Raw genomic sequence first — 15,200 nt, forward strand, 5'->3', positions numbered from 1 at the left:
CCCCCCCCCCCCAAAGGATCAGTTGACTAGCGGAGGCAAGCATGCCTGCAGAATTTTTACTTATGATTAGCGTGATTACAATGGCCTGTTTTCCACTAACCAGTGCAGCTAGGTTTACACAGCCCTTCTGTGTTGGGTTTGAGGAAGAAAAACCAAGTTTGGAAAATTCCAAGTGGCAGCACTAATTTCAACCGGTTGGCCACTACATTTGAATACATGTCTTTATTAGAAAAATTGTAAGTGCATATACATCTTTTCATTGATATGACTTCAAAGTAGAAATTGTTGTTTCTCAAAAGGAGTTGTTATTTGTTAAAAAAAAAAAAAAAGAAAAAAGCACACTGCATACGGAAGCTGCCTTCTCCTGGACCATTTTCACATTATTTGGGAGATGTAATTTAAACAACACAAAAATACAGTATTTATCACATTTAACACTGAACCCATCATTGCTCAGAGACTGAGAATCCAGCAAGGCTGCAGACTAACAACTTTCCTGGGTGTTTTGTTTTGTTTTGTTTTTCATCTTGGCAATGTCAATGGTCTGCTGAGGGAATTTGAAGGTTTCCAGGGAGCATTTCCCAGGGACAGGGCTTCCTGGGAATGGGTCAGGGAAGACATGTACAGGGACCCCACAATTCTCATCCAGCTGCAGGGTACACCGCCTGCCCAGGGTGGGGGGTGGTGATGAGCTCCCAATGGGGGAGCCCATGGCCATAACATCAGGCAGCAGTCAGAAAAGGAAGGTCAGATCGGATCCAATGAAAAAGCATAGAAGTTCTCTGGACTTCACACAGGGGGAACTGCAACCTTTGCCTATTCAGGGCCTCTGCTCAAAGTTGAACCTCCTTTCTCTGGAGGACAGGCCCACATGCCCCCCTTCTTTTGCCCCCCTCCTGAGCCTCCTCGCTGGGGTCTCAGCACCTGGCTGGGGGCTGGACAAAGAACAGTGAAAAACAACACATGGCGCAGATTCGGATATAAACACACAGCACTTCTGGGAGTCCCGGTCCCCACCCAGGCCACACAGCTGCCTGGGTCCTGATGCAAAGGCCAGCAAGGGAGAGCTGCCTTGGAGGTTACACGGAGCCCAAGGGAAGGTCAGGTAGAGCAGCACTGGACAAGGAGGAACAGCTGGGTGACCCCCAGACAACTGATGCACTTGACTTTTTAAAGCAAAAGGGGATCAGGGAGCCTTTTCCTTTGCAAATTGACTATTTAAATGCATATTTGCTTTAGTTGGGCAGTCTCCACTTAGGAGCAGTTTGCAAAGAGAGCAATTGTTAGGCAGATAATTTTCCTTGAAGTTTCTACTCTTACCTATTTCCCCCCTTTGGGGGAGAAACAAACAATTCTTTAACAGAAGTCAAGATTTAGGGCCACGTTTATCTTCTCAGAGCAAGAGATTTAATGGCTCTGGTCAAGATGGTTCCACTTTTTCCATGAGAGTTTTAAATATCCTGGATGACTTAGAAAAAGACTATCTCACTGAAAATCGATCATTTCACATATAATTCAGGAGCCCTGTAGTGTTGGGTTAATTTCAAAAGAGAGTTTTGAAACCTGTTCTGTATTCCTTTTAACTAATAAAGGGTCCCTGTACTCTATTCTATTCAATAAAATAGAGTAGATTTGAAGATACACATTTTTATTTGGCTGAGGGACTGGCTTTCCACCATGAAGATCCTATATAAAGGAATAGTTATGGAAATATTAACATAGTACTGATAACACAAAGATTATTAAACCTAAAAACACCTGCAATTCAAGATTATTTTGCTAAATTATACTTTCTGCATGTTGTTTACAGTGTCCTCTCAACAGATACATTTCCTTGTTTTGCCCTTCTTTTATTCCATTTTCTTAAAGTTTTTACTGGGATATTGAACCAAAAAGGGCAAAGTATTAGTAAGACGAAATGTGAAACGAAACACAACAAGCAAAAACCCCTCAAATGCCTACCCAACACATTTAAACTGTTTAGTGTAACTCTACAAACTGGTCTCGGTAACGGAAAACACTCTACACGTCAGGGTTTAACCTACTTTCTCAAACACCCCCTTTTATAACAGGAAAGCTGGGGTGGACGTTCTGGAAGCACAAGATAACAGCAGGGGCGAAGTCCAGACGCCACCGTACAAGATGGCAGGTGATGGGACTGCCAAGTGGGGAAAAAGGTGAGGTTAGATTTTAATTGGGAAGGAACTGTCACATCCAGGAGTCATTATTTTATGGGTCAGCTTTTCAAAAACCAAAATGAAGAGCTGAGGATTCTTTTCATATTATCGCCTTAACAATCATGGTTGGATGCAATGGAGAAAAAACTCCCCAGTGTTCCAAGATATCTACTGTAGAAGTGTAAAGGGCTGGCATCCACATGGGTTAACACTGCTGCGCGCGCCAAATTCCCTTGGGCTCTGTTGATCCACCTTGGGTTTGTGATCACTGGGAAAACCCAGGTTGTCCACCCAAGAGGGATCACAGCCCTGGTCAGAACCTGGTCAAAAGACCTCTCCTTACTCTGAGCCTTTGCATCGGAGGAGCTGACAGTGCGTGCCCCGAGGACATTGGCTTTGAACAAGAACACAGGATTGGACAGCGGACAATATTCCAAACAAGACACAGAGGTGCACAGTGTTTTCAGAACCGGGTGACACGAGAGACACTTTGATTTGCTTCTTGGTGCCCAGTTTAAATGAAAGCTTTGGTCTTGAGAGAGTCTTTTTCCAGGGCGATGGAGACAGTCTTGGAGACACATGATGATGGATGAGACAGAGAATGATAACAGTGTGATGGGATGTAGAGAAGAGCTCAGGATGAGGGGTGCGTCTCCCCCTGCCCTGGCCTCACACCCCTGCCTGTCTCAGCTCGGAGAAGCCCTGTGCTGCTCAGCAGTGGGGAAGGCCCTAGCTCTCACTCCGAGGAAGGGTGAGGCTCCTGCCTGACTCTCTAAACTTGACCCTGAAGCCCCCCCCCGCCCCCTTCATGGGGCAGCCTTCACTAGGGTCTGCCCTGGTTCTGATACGTCCCAGGGGCTCTCCATCCTAGAATAGGATGATCTGGGGTCTCAGACTGCACAGCTCAGGGAGATACCAAACTCAGGAACCTCCAGTTGGGTGAGGGGCTCCACGGGAAAGATATTATAACAAAGCAAGTAAAATAATGGCCTTAGTCTAAGTTCCTATCTGTCACCAGTGACACTGGATAATCACACTAAATGAAGAATAAACACCATATATTTTGCTACATAATCAAATGGTGAACGTAAAGGCAAACTGTGCAAAACAAAGCCCTTGGAAATGTACTGGGCCCTGCCTGGGCGCAGGGGGAGCCGCTGCGGGCTCTTCCTAACACTGGTTTCAGACCTGGGCTCCTATTGTAAGGTTTCCTCAGGCGTCTGACCCAACCTGCGCCTCTCACATCTTGAACCTCCTGTTAACAAGAACAGAGGGAGACACCGTTAAGGCGGGTTCCCACGGCGCCCAGGCTGCAAGCCTAAGACGCAGAGCCCCCGTTGCAGCAGGACCTCACTCCTGACTTCCAGATCGCCGCCGAGTGTGTGCCTCCTTTCCGAGGCCCTGGGAAGGGGGAGGGTGGCGAGAGAGGCAGCCAGGGCTGAAGCCGAGGGATGGGTGGACGATGGGAAGTGGAGAAGAAAGCCAGGCGCAGGCAGCATGGGACACAGCGGACAAACAAGGGCACACAGACAGACGGCATGACACAGTGGTCACATGACAGGGCAGGGCACACTGCCTCAGCCCCGACACGGAGGAAGGGCTCACCTCCGTGTGGCCCGGTCCTGCACTGAGCCCGGAGCAGGCTGCCTGCCCGTCCGGGGCTTTGGCACCACCAACCACCTCCATCTACCTCCCTCCAGCCCCACAACTGGCCCTGGGACCTCTTGGCCAGAACGGCAGGGATGGTCCTGGGACGGTGCTGGGACTGTGCGCCGTTCACTCGGCACAGCTGCGTGAGCACTGCCTAGATTCAACCCAAAACAGAATGGAGTCCAGCACTTCTCTCTTCCATGGCCACCCTGTCTTCAGCAGGGCTGGGGCTACGTCAGCTTGTCAGATACAGTGAGGGCCAGGAGCCAGTGAAGTCATAGGAAGACAGGACTGGAGTCCGTCTGCTTTCCTTAATGTGGGGCCAACTGTCTTAGTCCCCTCAGCCCCAGCTCCCCCAGCAGGAGCAGAAAGCACAGCAGAGAGCAGGTTGTCATCTCAGGACAGCAGTAGCTTGACCCACCACTGTTAGATGGCAAACGACCCCTGTGGTATTCAGGAAGGACCCGCCGCCCCTCTGGAGGCACTGAGATGTGCTGTTCCTGGTGTATGAGGAACGGAGAACATGGGGCACGGGCCTGCCCGGCTCCCGAGTGCTTTAGTAAAGGTAGGACTACCCAGCGCAGGTGCCCCAGCCCAGGACCAGCAAACATCCCGATGCCTTAGGAGGCAGGGCGGGTGGGAAGCGGAGGGCACCCTGCACAGCCCGGAGCAGGCCTGCTATGCCCAGTGCTGGCAAGAGGGGCCCAGGCTGAGATTGGCCACATAAAAGGGACGGGGATGGGAAATAAAGGAACTTTGGCTGCAGCACCCTAGCAGGATGCTTCCCTAATGGGGGCAAGGAATGGTTGTCATGTTCTGTGCTGCCATCACAGAGGAGGGCATTAAAGCATGAGGGGGACACAGTGTTCCAGGTGAGTCTGACGGGTGGGGACCTTGGATTTTCATCTCCTGATTTCATCTGTTCAACGTGCTCCAACCACTTCATCTTTCTGGATTCACATACTGTATCATGACCAGGGGCCTGGGGTGCAGGGTGAGTGTTTATGTGGGATGGGAGGAACACAGTCCAGACATCCGAGGTATCCTTTTTCAAAGTACTACTGAAATCAGGGCCTTGCTCTCCCTGGTAATCCCCCTCCTTCCGGTCCAAATTAGGCAGACTTGGCAAGAAAATCTTAGACATAAATCTGTGGGTGGTATGAGGAAGGTTCTAGAGCTTTCTAGAACACTATATTCACTTTAAGCACATATTTCCTATGAGTGAGGACTGAGGCAGCTGTGTCCCAAAACCTAATCGCACAAGTTCACAGAGACTCTCCCAGCAGATGGGTAGGGGTAGGCCCTTCACAAAGTTGCTCCGCGTCAGGGACCCGTTTAAAGAATCTATAAAGTGAATCGCCCAGCCAAGAGGCTCCCTGAGAAGTATTTTCCACAGTTGCTCCCCGGGAATGCAGAGCTGCCACCCACTCGGTGTCCAGAAACCACCCCTGCTCAGAGGTAAAGCTGCTCTCACAGCCTCAGGCCTGGAGAAGTCCCACCCCAGGCGGCAGAGGGGTGGAGGGCCACTTGGGAGAGAGTCAGTCATCACCTGGGAAAGGCATGGCCATAGCTAGCTTGGCCCCACGAAGGCTGTGCGGGCAGCAGCAGCAGTGCTCAAGGGGATTGACTGCAGAAGGCCTTGCTCGCCGAGGCTCCGCTGCTGGGACAGCAGATGGCTCTGTGCAGGCTGGGCAACCGCCCTCTGGCCTCAGCAGGAAGGCAAACTGTGAGTGTGTGGAGCTGGTGTGCTCCCGTGGTCACGGGCACTTCTGAGAGAGGGAGTGGAGGGTGGGGCGGGGTTCAGCAGCCCAGCGCAATGCTGGAGACCCCAGGGCCACTCCAGACAGAGTCCTGAGCATAGTCTCCTCTTCCCAGACCACACCCCAGTCTCTGCACAACTACTTTCTTCATAACTTAGCAGACCAGGAAGGGCCTTAAAAAGCACCTAAATATGGGAGCCAGTGTGGCCAGAGGAGTGCTGCTCCTCCAAGGAAGTCTGAGCACCTGCACGGAAGGCAAGGGGTGTGCCCTGGAGGAGGGTTAGAGCAAATTTACAAAGCACGGGAGAGACAAGAGCAGCGCGCACTGCGGTCCATCTCGAAGTGGCAGAGAACTAGTTTCTCCTTTTCTGGGCAGCCTTTCTCTTCTTCTGTCGCTTCTTTTTTCCTATCTTTTCTTTTTTCCCCATTTTTTCTTCTCTGCGCCCCCTTAGATAAAATCAGTAGAACCATTAATGATGTTGAAATGAACTCGGGTCTGTCTCAGTCCGCACAGTATTCAACACTGGCCTGGGGATCAGTCTTAACTCTGTCTTCCATCTTAGGCCTGGAGGCCCCTGGGCAAAGTACTTCATTAAAATGAAGCAGACATTTTCCCCCTGACTCAAAGAGAAGTATTAGCCAGACTTCCAGAACATCTGTGAACTGGCTATAGCCATGGCCAATTTCAGCTATTGCCTGAAATTTCCAACCTAGAAAGGCATTCACATCTGAAAGGGTGTGAAGGCAGTCCCAGGGCCAGGCTGGACTTGGCCTTCTAACTCCCCCGCCCTGGCCCCCCGATCCCATCTCCTCAGCCTTCCCTCCTTCTCAGTGCAGAGCTGAACTCTCTGCTTCAGCTAAAAAATATCTGCACTTCACATTGAATCATTCTTTGGAGGTTAGAGGCCCAACATTCAGATGGCCATCCAGGAGAGGAGAAAGAAGGCAGCCTGATCCCACCTTCTCCTTTCTGGATGCCTGGGGACTCCCCCTGGGAGTGACTGGGATTGTTCTGGAGAGCAAGGAGAGAGCTGGTTAGCACAATTTGATTAGAGCAACTGGCTCATGACTGTCACATTAAAATGATTCAAGCTGAATGGTATTTAATGATTTATGGGGTAAGGCCACCTGCTCCTGTGTAAGTTTGCTATTAACCATGGCTTGGAATTATGGGATTTTTACGTGGGAAAACGTGAAAGCTGGATATTATGAGAGTTGAGTCTGGAGATTACGTGGGAGTGTTAGGAGAACTGAGGAAGAGGAGGAAGGGGAAGAGGAATTAGTGAGTCAAATATTATTCTTCAGAAAACTAGCACTGTTGTTTCCATTGGGTTTAAAAAAAAAAAAAAGGCTCAAAAACTGAAGTTGCAGCTCTCATCTGTTCCTGAGCCAGGCCCATGCTCACATGTGAACTCGGCAGGAGCGATTCAAGGCACCTGACCAGCAGGCCACCTCATCTTCATAAACTCCAGAAATGTATCTGAGCCCCATGTCTAACAACTAACGGATTTTATTTCAGGTAAATAAATTCCCACATCCAGTAGGAGGTTGATACCATGAAACAATTAGCATTTTTATTGCTAGTGCATATAATGTCACATTGGATACAATTTTAGTACAAGTGAAAAAATAACACTGTGGCTAAACATTAAAAAGCTGCAATCACATTTATAGATCATATATATTTCTTTACAAATTGCCAGTAGTTTAAGATCATAGAGAAACGTAACCTACTGACGTTCATATGGCTCCACTTCAAATATATGAATTGTTCGACTATAAATATATTCTGAAATACAATTGTTTTCTAAAGAAACATAAAAAAATGTGCACAAAAAATATATAAAAAATGCCTTGCAGAAAGTTACAAATACCACCAGGCCCATCTGTGTGATCCCATTTACCCATGGAAATGTCACCCTGCCAACATTTCTGATTGGAGCCTGAAACTCGGCTGTAGTTTCAGGAGGAGGGGTTAGTGGCAAGAGGCTCATTTATTCATTTGTGTTTTCACTTCTGATTGCAGAGTGTGTACAGCCTCCGTGGCATATGTAAGCGTCAGAGGCAATCACAGAACCAAATTCCTCAAAACAAGTCCCGATTGAAAATTGCATTCGACTCTGCAAACACCTGCCTTTCGAGGGAAGGCGAAGACAGGATCTCCCACCCCACCAGGAGAGGGCCAGCCCCATTCTGGGGGAGGCCAGAGAAGATTCTCACAGAGGGCCTGAGCAGGAGGGGAGGGCGGAGGGAGGAGGGGGCTGTCGGGCAGGAGCCCTGGCAGGTCCTCTCCTCCAACTGAGCATGTACAGAAATGGGAAGCAGAAGCAAGATGAAAGCGTGTTACTGGAGGCGGGGAGAGGCCTGGGAATGACCGGGAGAGGGTCTCTGAGCACAGTCCCCAGGGACAGTAGCCTCTACACGGAGCCTACAGATCCAATCACTGAGCTCGAAAGAGGAGGTGGAGGTGGTGGCCGTTGCCTAGCACCGGTCAGTATCAGAGGGTCACCTTGGGCTGTCATTCTAGGACAGGCGCCCGCTGCGGGAGCCGCCCACGGTCTTCCTCTGAGTCTGAAGGAAGGACACTTTTCTGAGCTCCATGCTCGGCCGCCACCTGACTGTGCCCAGACGCCCCAGGGGCAAAGGAAGAAAAGCTCCACAACAAACCAAATACAGATCGGGAAGTCATCACTGATTAAAAAATGATAATGGGAATGACGTGATTATGAGGATTACGAGAGAGAACCGACAGCGGGAAAAGCTGTTGGTACAACAGAATTCCTTAGAAAAACCCCAGTTGTAGAACAGCCAGTGCACAAGGGTATGGGGCACGGGTGGACATAAGCTGCGGTATCGTACCATAGGCTATAAATGCAGTTGTCTACATGCCGGGCCGACCTCAAGCCCGTTCCCAGGTCAATGCGCTACCCCCAAGGCACGCCTGGCCCCCCCATTCAGGCCTTCCTCCCCCACACCTCGCCCTTCCATCTGCCACACGGGTTTTAGCTTTCCTCAAGTAGATCTAGTGGAAAGTCCTTTTTGGCTGTTGTGCTTACTTGTTTAAAGCTTTCTCCAGGTATTCCTGAATCCACTTCAACTTCGGGTCAATGCACACTTGTCTATTGTTGTTCTTGAGCCTCGCCCTGCCAAAACAGAAGAGGAGACAGTGTGCAGCCGGACCCTCACCGGTGCTCCACGCCCCACGTGGCGGGCTCAGGTTCGGGAGGAGCTCAGGGGAACATATTCCTGGCACTGTGGCAAGTCCGGCCACAGAGACAGGGGAGGTGAGAAGAGGCTTTCCGGGGGAGCCCAGGCAGAAGGCACAGCAGGGAACACCTGAGTTGGCCTTTGAGGGATGAGAGGGAGCTGAGCAAGAGGGCAAAGCAAGAGCAAAGGCACCAAAGAGGCGCCTGCATAGATATGAGGGCAGAGGAGCGGGCCTTTCTCTGTAAGATCGCGGCGCTTACACTGGAGAGTGACAAAGGCAGGTTCTTATTTGGATGGATCATCTTGAAAGTACGTGGTAGACAGACTTAAGAGTAAGTAGGGAGGTAGGAGGCCTGCGAAGAGGGACTGCGGTAGTCTGGGGAAGAGGGGTGACGGGGCAGGGAGGGAGGGACAGTGTAGGCAATTTGCCAGAGAATGGTTTCCAGAGAGATTTCACAAGTTCCCTCAATGTTCCAGGTTCATCTTTTTTTTTTTTTTTTTTTTAATTTTGAAGGGCACCTTCTTCCAAGTCTCTGCCCCACTCACGCTGCCCCCCATCCTCCCAGGGGCAGACTGGACTTCACTCTCCAGGTCCCCCTTCCCTAAAGCCCTGGGTAGTGGGCAATCTGAAGCAGTCTGAGGACTCCGCGACCCAGCCACGTGTGGCTCTGTGGGGACAACTAAGGCCAGCACAGTGGCTCGGGGACACCGCCGGGAGTCATACAGCCCTCCTGTTAAGTGACTGACATATGCAGAGGAAGGGCGTGGTACAGAGCAAGGGGTTTAAATGTGGCCACGACTGCTTCTTATTTAATTCTGTGTTTGCCCAGACCAGCAAATCATGTCTGGCTTCTTTAACTTCAAGGTGCATTCCTAGCAAGTGGACCAGTGTAATCTGAACTGCAAAGCAGGTCTATGGAGCTAAATTCAATGTCTGATAAAATACTTCTCAAAGGAGAGATAGTATTTATTTTAAGAAAGTAAGTGAGGGGTGCCTGAGCGGCTCAGTCGTTAAGCGTCTGACTTCAGCTCAGGTCATGATCACTCAGTTCGTAAGTTCGAGCCCCATGTTCTTGGGCTCTGCTTGGAGCCTGCTTCCAATTCTGTGTCTCCCTCTCTCTGCCCTTCCCCCGCTCATGCTCTGTCTCTCAAAAATGAATAAACATTAAAAAATTTATAAAAAAAAAAAAAGTCAGTGAAAAAAACATCCATCTTCTAGTGGGTCTAAAGCATCCTGTAAATGACAAACACATTCAAGGAAGCAAAGGTTAGCAAAAAAAGACAAAAACCAACTTAAAAACAGTTGGTGCCAGGTGGAAAAGGTTTCTGGCAGTTGCAGCTTTCACTCCAACTGCTGTGCCCCCTCCCCATTCTCAGCACTGGGACCTTCCAGGAGGTGAACTCCCCACGAGGGACCCTGAGCCTCAGCACCTTGGAGTCTAGCCACGTGACCACACCTCACTGTGCACAAGCATGGGTGCCTCAGAGCACGCAAGGGCCAAGCAACGAACGGCGAGCGTGGCTCTCTTACTAAACCAGGCGAGAGATTTCTGTGTGTTGTATAGGTGTAACTTTAGTCTGTCTCATTCCCCACACGAATGAGATCAGATCTCAACAGTTGCCCTCAACACCAGCAAAAACAAAACCTCATGTGTTGTGTTTGAGAAAATGCAGTGAAGGGAGCTGAAAATTCCGAGTTTTACCCAATGGCTAAAGACTTAGCCTGAATTTGGGTCTTGTGGGATTTTGCTGTTGATAAAGGATGGATTTAGATCACCAAAGCCTGGAGACTGGCAGGACAGACAACTGTTACTAGCAAAGGGCTAGACTCTGGAGGAAACTCTGGTGAAGCCCTTGCTTCTCCAAGTCTGGAGGCATCCAACTGTACTGCCATTTCCGGTGCTGAAGGACGAAGCTTGGAAAAGAGAAACAAGAACCTCTAGGGGCACAGCAGGGTGCCAAGGGTAAGAGTGGCTTTTGAAGCTCCTGCCCAGTGGCTTACTCCGGGGCCTGGTGGTGGTCATCACAGCTGCCTCTAATTATGCCAAGTTCAAGGCTGGTGGCTCAGCATGTGTCAGCTCTCCAGCATTTACAAGTTTTGAGCTAGGTGCTACTATGCCCATTAGATGCAACACTCCTGGGAGGTGATGTTTAGACTTACACGATCTGAAGGGCACAGTTTGGAGTGTTAAGGATTTTGAGATGCTTGACGTTGGCTCTGGCAACGTGGCTCTCGAAGAATCGGCACGGGCATCTGTAGCTCAGACTGACCGGTTTCCCTAGGAGAGGTAACAGAAACAACGCAGTGTGTTAGGACCCTGCCAGACCTTGGGGATACATGTATGTAATGTGTCTGCAGCCAAGGGTTAAGGCGGTGGAATGATGTTAGGATCCAGAGCCGTGGGACGGGTCACGGGTGCATCCTTGCTAAGGCCTCTGGGGCAGCACAGTGAGCTCTCCTGGGGGTGGGGGATTTAAAAGAAGCCCCCCCCGCTGTGTCTTAAAATAAAATCTATTAATCCCAGGAGACAACTGTTTCAATCCAAGGTACTGGGGTTCCCAGTTATTCTTTGCAAAAAAAAAAAAACAATCCCCCAGGGCCAACTAGCAAGGCCTCCCCTCCTCCCTTCCCCCCAAATCTGGGAAGGAGGAGGGGGAAGCAGGAGGCTCCAGAAGAAGCAGTAGTTGCCCTGGGAATGCTGCCCTCCCCCCACCTGCAATCGTCTCTCCTCACATTCACCTTACACCCAGGCAACCACAAAAGAATCCTGGCAGGCTTCCTACCTGGGAATCCCCAGAGGGCAGGCCAAGGGTCCACCTTCTCCCCTGCACTCCCCTGAAGGCTGGGAGATTATCAGGACTGGAGTCAAAAGTGGCTCTCATTGTGCAGGATGCTACAGCCTCCTGGGCTGTATTACCTCTTTGTTTGCCAATTCACCAATTTGCAAAATACCATAATTGACACTCATTAGTTTAAATAAGCAAAGGGCTCTGGCAGAACCCACCACTCACCCTTTAAGTCTAGAATTGCAAGCCCTGGGGGCTGCGATCTTTGTGGGTTATTTTTTTTTCTTTTCTGCAGGTTTTATCCAAGCCCCACTTAATACCCCAAATTATTTGAATTTGTGGATCCTTTCATCAGGGCTTAAATGTATGTCTGAGAATATTTAGTCCAGAGATTAAAAAAAAAAAGTTTGTCTGTTTACAGAGCTCTTAGAGGCCTCCCGGTGGTTCTGAAGTTCTGCGTTTTGGGGCAAGAGACCTAAGGACGCTGCAGGAACCTTGTAAGGGACTTAATTTTTCTAAAGGCTGTGTTCAGTTCAGAGAGGGCATGGCTTGCAAACAGCAGCCTATTATAGTCATCAAGTCAGGGGAAAAGGATCAAATTTGAATACCTAAAAACCAGCAAGGAGAAAGCCTAACTTCAGGGTGCTCAGTGATTCAGGGCCCCAGAGCGCCCCCGGAGCAGCCCTCACATGTATACCCGAACTGACTCCAGAAAGTCATTGCTGGGGCCCGGCTTTCGGCAATTGCACCCAATCCCTGCCGTAGATGCTTTTACTGTACTGCCCAGGCTGCCCTGTGACCAGATCGCCTGGGAAAGCCACCCGGGGGCTGGAGGCTGGGTGGTCTGGGTAAAGGGGTGCCAGGGGCTAGGGGGTCTGGGTACAGAAGCCAAAGTCTCCCCTCCGAGTGTCCTGCCTCCAGTCTCCCTGGAATTCTCCTGTGTCCTCCTGAGCTGACTAGGGACTGGGGAACCAGGGCTGAGTGGTGACACAGGAAGGGTCCCAACCCTAGGGCAGCAGCAAGCTGAAAGGGACCCAGTGTGAGTGCTGCAGCCGGTGGCGCTGCCTGCAGGTGGGGGTGGGGGCTGCTGCTCTCCTTGTGTCCGGGAAGCTGTTCTGGCTCCACTAACCAAATAGTGGAGATCAGGCCAGAAATCAGAGCTGATTCTGAGCTCAAAACACAGGCTTTCTCTTCTCTCTTTTCCCCCCTTCTACCCCCTGGGATTATCCATTTCCTTCAAAGGTAATTCTTATTCCTGCTCCCAGGACCCAGTTGCCTGCCTATCAAGTGGGGCATTTCAATAGGTTTTTTTTTAAAGGGACAGAGCAGCTCAGGGCTCTTACCTAGAGAACTCACCTGCTGTCTTCTCCTCCAGCTTTTTGTCAATATTACTAACTTTTCCCACTGGCTTGGATGTGACTCTGTGTACAGGTGAGACACCTGACTGGCCTAGATGTTACCGGGGTTGGGACCTGGTGCACTTGGCTCTGTTCAAGAGCTGTTCCAAGAGAAGTTTCCACTCCAACGCAGCAACAGGAGCCCTGGCCAGCCTCTCCGGCTGGGCCTCAGAATGGGGCCCTGCCTAGATGGATATAACCCCTGAAAGTCCAGGGCATCTAGGGGCCCAGCTGCTTGGCTGAGGTCAGGTGGAGGGAGGGCGGGAGGCAGAGCCTGACCTTGAACAAGGGTATCTTCAAGTGCAGCTCTGGGAGTCAGTATAGGGATACAGGCTCCAGGAGGTCAAGAAGTACATTCGAGCCCTGTACACACAAGGAGAGCCAGACAGACCTACAGACCTAGAGCCCAAGATCCTACCCTGATCTGGCCCCTTGGCCATCAAGAGGGCAACTCAGAGGGAGAAACAACCAACCCTTCCCTGGGTCAGGATGAGTCTGTTAGTGAGTCCTCCTGCTTCTTCCGTGCTCCTTCCCGGCAGGCTACACCTGGGTCCCTGCATTCGGGTCTTGTCTGCAGTTTCCCAGGGGAGGGGGACAGCTAGAGGAAGCACCATTTCCCTGGAGAGGTGCACGATGACACCACTCTCACCACTCAATTGTTAATGCTCAAACCACAGTGTCCCCTGTGACCCAGGGCTTCCGCACAGAGACTCAGCCTCGCATACTTTTTCTTGTGGCTAGAAGGCCCCCTGCAGCTCTGACCATCAACTTGGTGCACGTTTAAAGAACACTTCCCAGGCAGTCAGCTGTGAACCCCTGCTAGCCCTGGCCCTCATGCTTGCCCCAGACACATGCGTGCTCACCGTACGCACGCTGGATTCCAGGCCACTGCCTGTGAGGATGCAGAGGGTCAGCGGCGGAACCCAGCCTGGGGCTGCTGGCGCTCAGGGCCCCTGGCCTGCGGCTGCCCCGCGGAACACTCCAAGTGTCCTTCAACCCCATGCAGGCTTTGTTGGCAACTTTGCAGCCAAGGAAGGAGAGCGTGGTCTAACTAACACGGCTTGTTTCGTGTTTAAAGCCAAGAGTTTTATTTTTGTTTTGCAGCAGTGGTGTCCTGTGACAGGGCAGCGAGGTTTCTCTTAAGCTTCGGAAGAAAATAAAGCTCTCTCCCTCTCCCAGTGAAACAGGACACCACCTTCCCCAGTGGCCTAAGGCCCTGGCGATTGAACTTTGCTGCAGCGCTCATTCTGAGGGAAGAGTGATGGCCTGGCCGGTGACAAAGGCGCCTGTCTGCAGGTGTGTTTGGGGGACAGGGGAGGGGCACGAGAGACCCCGGCGGCCCCTGGGCCTCTCTTCAGTGAGCCCGGGAAGAGGCAAGGAAGCAGTGGCTGGACGCGCGCCCAGGTTAGCCGCGTCGTTGCGGACCGCGGAGCTGTGCAGAAGCGCGACCGCGCTGGTGGCGCAAACCCGACAGCTGCTCTGTTTGGCTCGCCCGAGAAGCCTTGCCAGGGTGGGTGCAGAGAGAGGGCCGGCCTCGGCTAGAGGGGACGCCGCGCAGCAGCACCGGCCGCACCGCCACCAGGAGCGCGTCGCGCTGCGGGGCCCGCTTCGCGAAGCGCTCTCCCGCACACGCCTCTCCAGCGCCCAGCGCAGCGGGGCCTCGGAGTCCCTCGGCTTGCAGGCACCGAGCCGCGCGCTGGAGGGCACTGGCTGCGGGTGGGATGAGGGGGGACAAGAGCCCGGCGCCGCAGGCTCCCGACTCTGCTCTACTCCCCGGCGCCCCCGGCGCGCTCCCAGTCAGTTATCCAGTCCGACCCGGTGCGGCCGCTCGAGTCCGGCGGCCGCCACCGTCCCAGACCCCGAGCCCTGCAGCGGAGTGCGAAGCTTCAGGGCGGGTGGTGGGTGCTACGACTGGGCTTCGATCGGCGCGCCCGGCGAAGGGGTCGGCCTCGACCTCCCCTGTGCACGGCGGCGCGAGCCAGGTTAGCACGGGACGGCGCGGGCGTGGGCGGAGGAGCCGAGCGCCCACGCCTCCGCAGCCGAGCGCACTCACCGTCGCTGAGGCAGAGCGCAGCCAGCACGAGGGCCAGCACGGCGACGACCTTGGCATCCATGGCACCGGCGGACAGCGCGCGGACGCGGGCGGGACGCTGAGCGAACGCGGCGATGGAGAGTGAAAGTGCGGCGGCGGGAGGCGCGCGCCGGGCACTTTAGAGGCGCGA

General features: G+C 52.3%; 1 protein-coding gene across 2 annotated transcripts; it reads right to left on the reverse strand.

Moving 5' to 3' along the window:
- Nucleotides 1–51: 51 nt before the first annotated feature.
- CXCL12 (C-X-C motif chemokine ligand 12) lies at nt 52–15,136 on the reverse strand. 2 transcript variants are annotated; one of them, XM_077780252.1, is made up of 4 exons: nt 15,032–15,136; nt 10,956–11,073; nt 8,644–8,730; nt 52–3,432 (listed from the first exon to the last, which is right to left on the reverse strand). In XM_077780252.1, the coding sequence occupies exons 1-4, from the start codon at nt 15,090–15,092 to the stop codon at nt 3,417–3,419; spliced, it is 282 nt and encodes a 93-aa protein (XP_077636378.1). In that variant the 5' UTR covers nt 15,093–15,136; the 3' UTR covers nt 52–3,416. The 2 variants fall into 2 exon arrangements, with proteins under 2 accessions (XP_077636378.1, XP_077636370.1); XM_077780244.1 differs by lacking the exon at nt 52–3,432 and adding an exon at nt 5,895–6,034.
- Nucleotides 15,137–15,200: the final 64 nt, after the last annotated feature.

This window comes from Crocuta crocuta, unplaced genomic scaffold (assembly GCF_008692635.1).
Source record: "Crocuta crocuta isolate KB4526 unplaced genomic scaffold, BGI_CrCroc_1.0 scaffold170, whole genome shotgun sequence".
NCBI lineage: Eukaryota > Metazoa > Chordata > Mammalia > Carnivora > Hyaenidae > Crocuta > Crocuta crocuta.

Excerpts from the sequence above, each read along its gene's own strand:
- CXCL12 (XM_077780244.1), bottom strand. The coding sequence starts at position 15,092 with ATGGATGCCAAGGTCGTCGCCGTGCTGGCCCTCGTGCTGGCTGCGCTC. Across the intron at positions 11,074-15,031 it reads TGCGCTCTGCCTCAGCGACG|GGAAACCGGTCAGTCTGAGC; the intron begins GTGAGTGCGCTC and ends TACCTCTCCTAG. Across the intron at positions 8,731-10,955 it reads AACTGTGCCCTTCAGATCGT|GGCGAGGCTCAAGAACAACA; the intron begins GTAAGTCTAAAC and ends CTGTTTTGGCAG.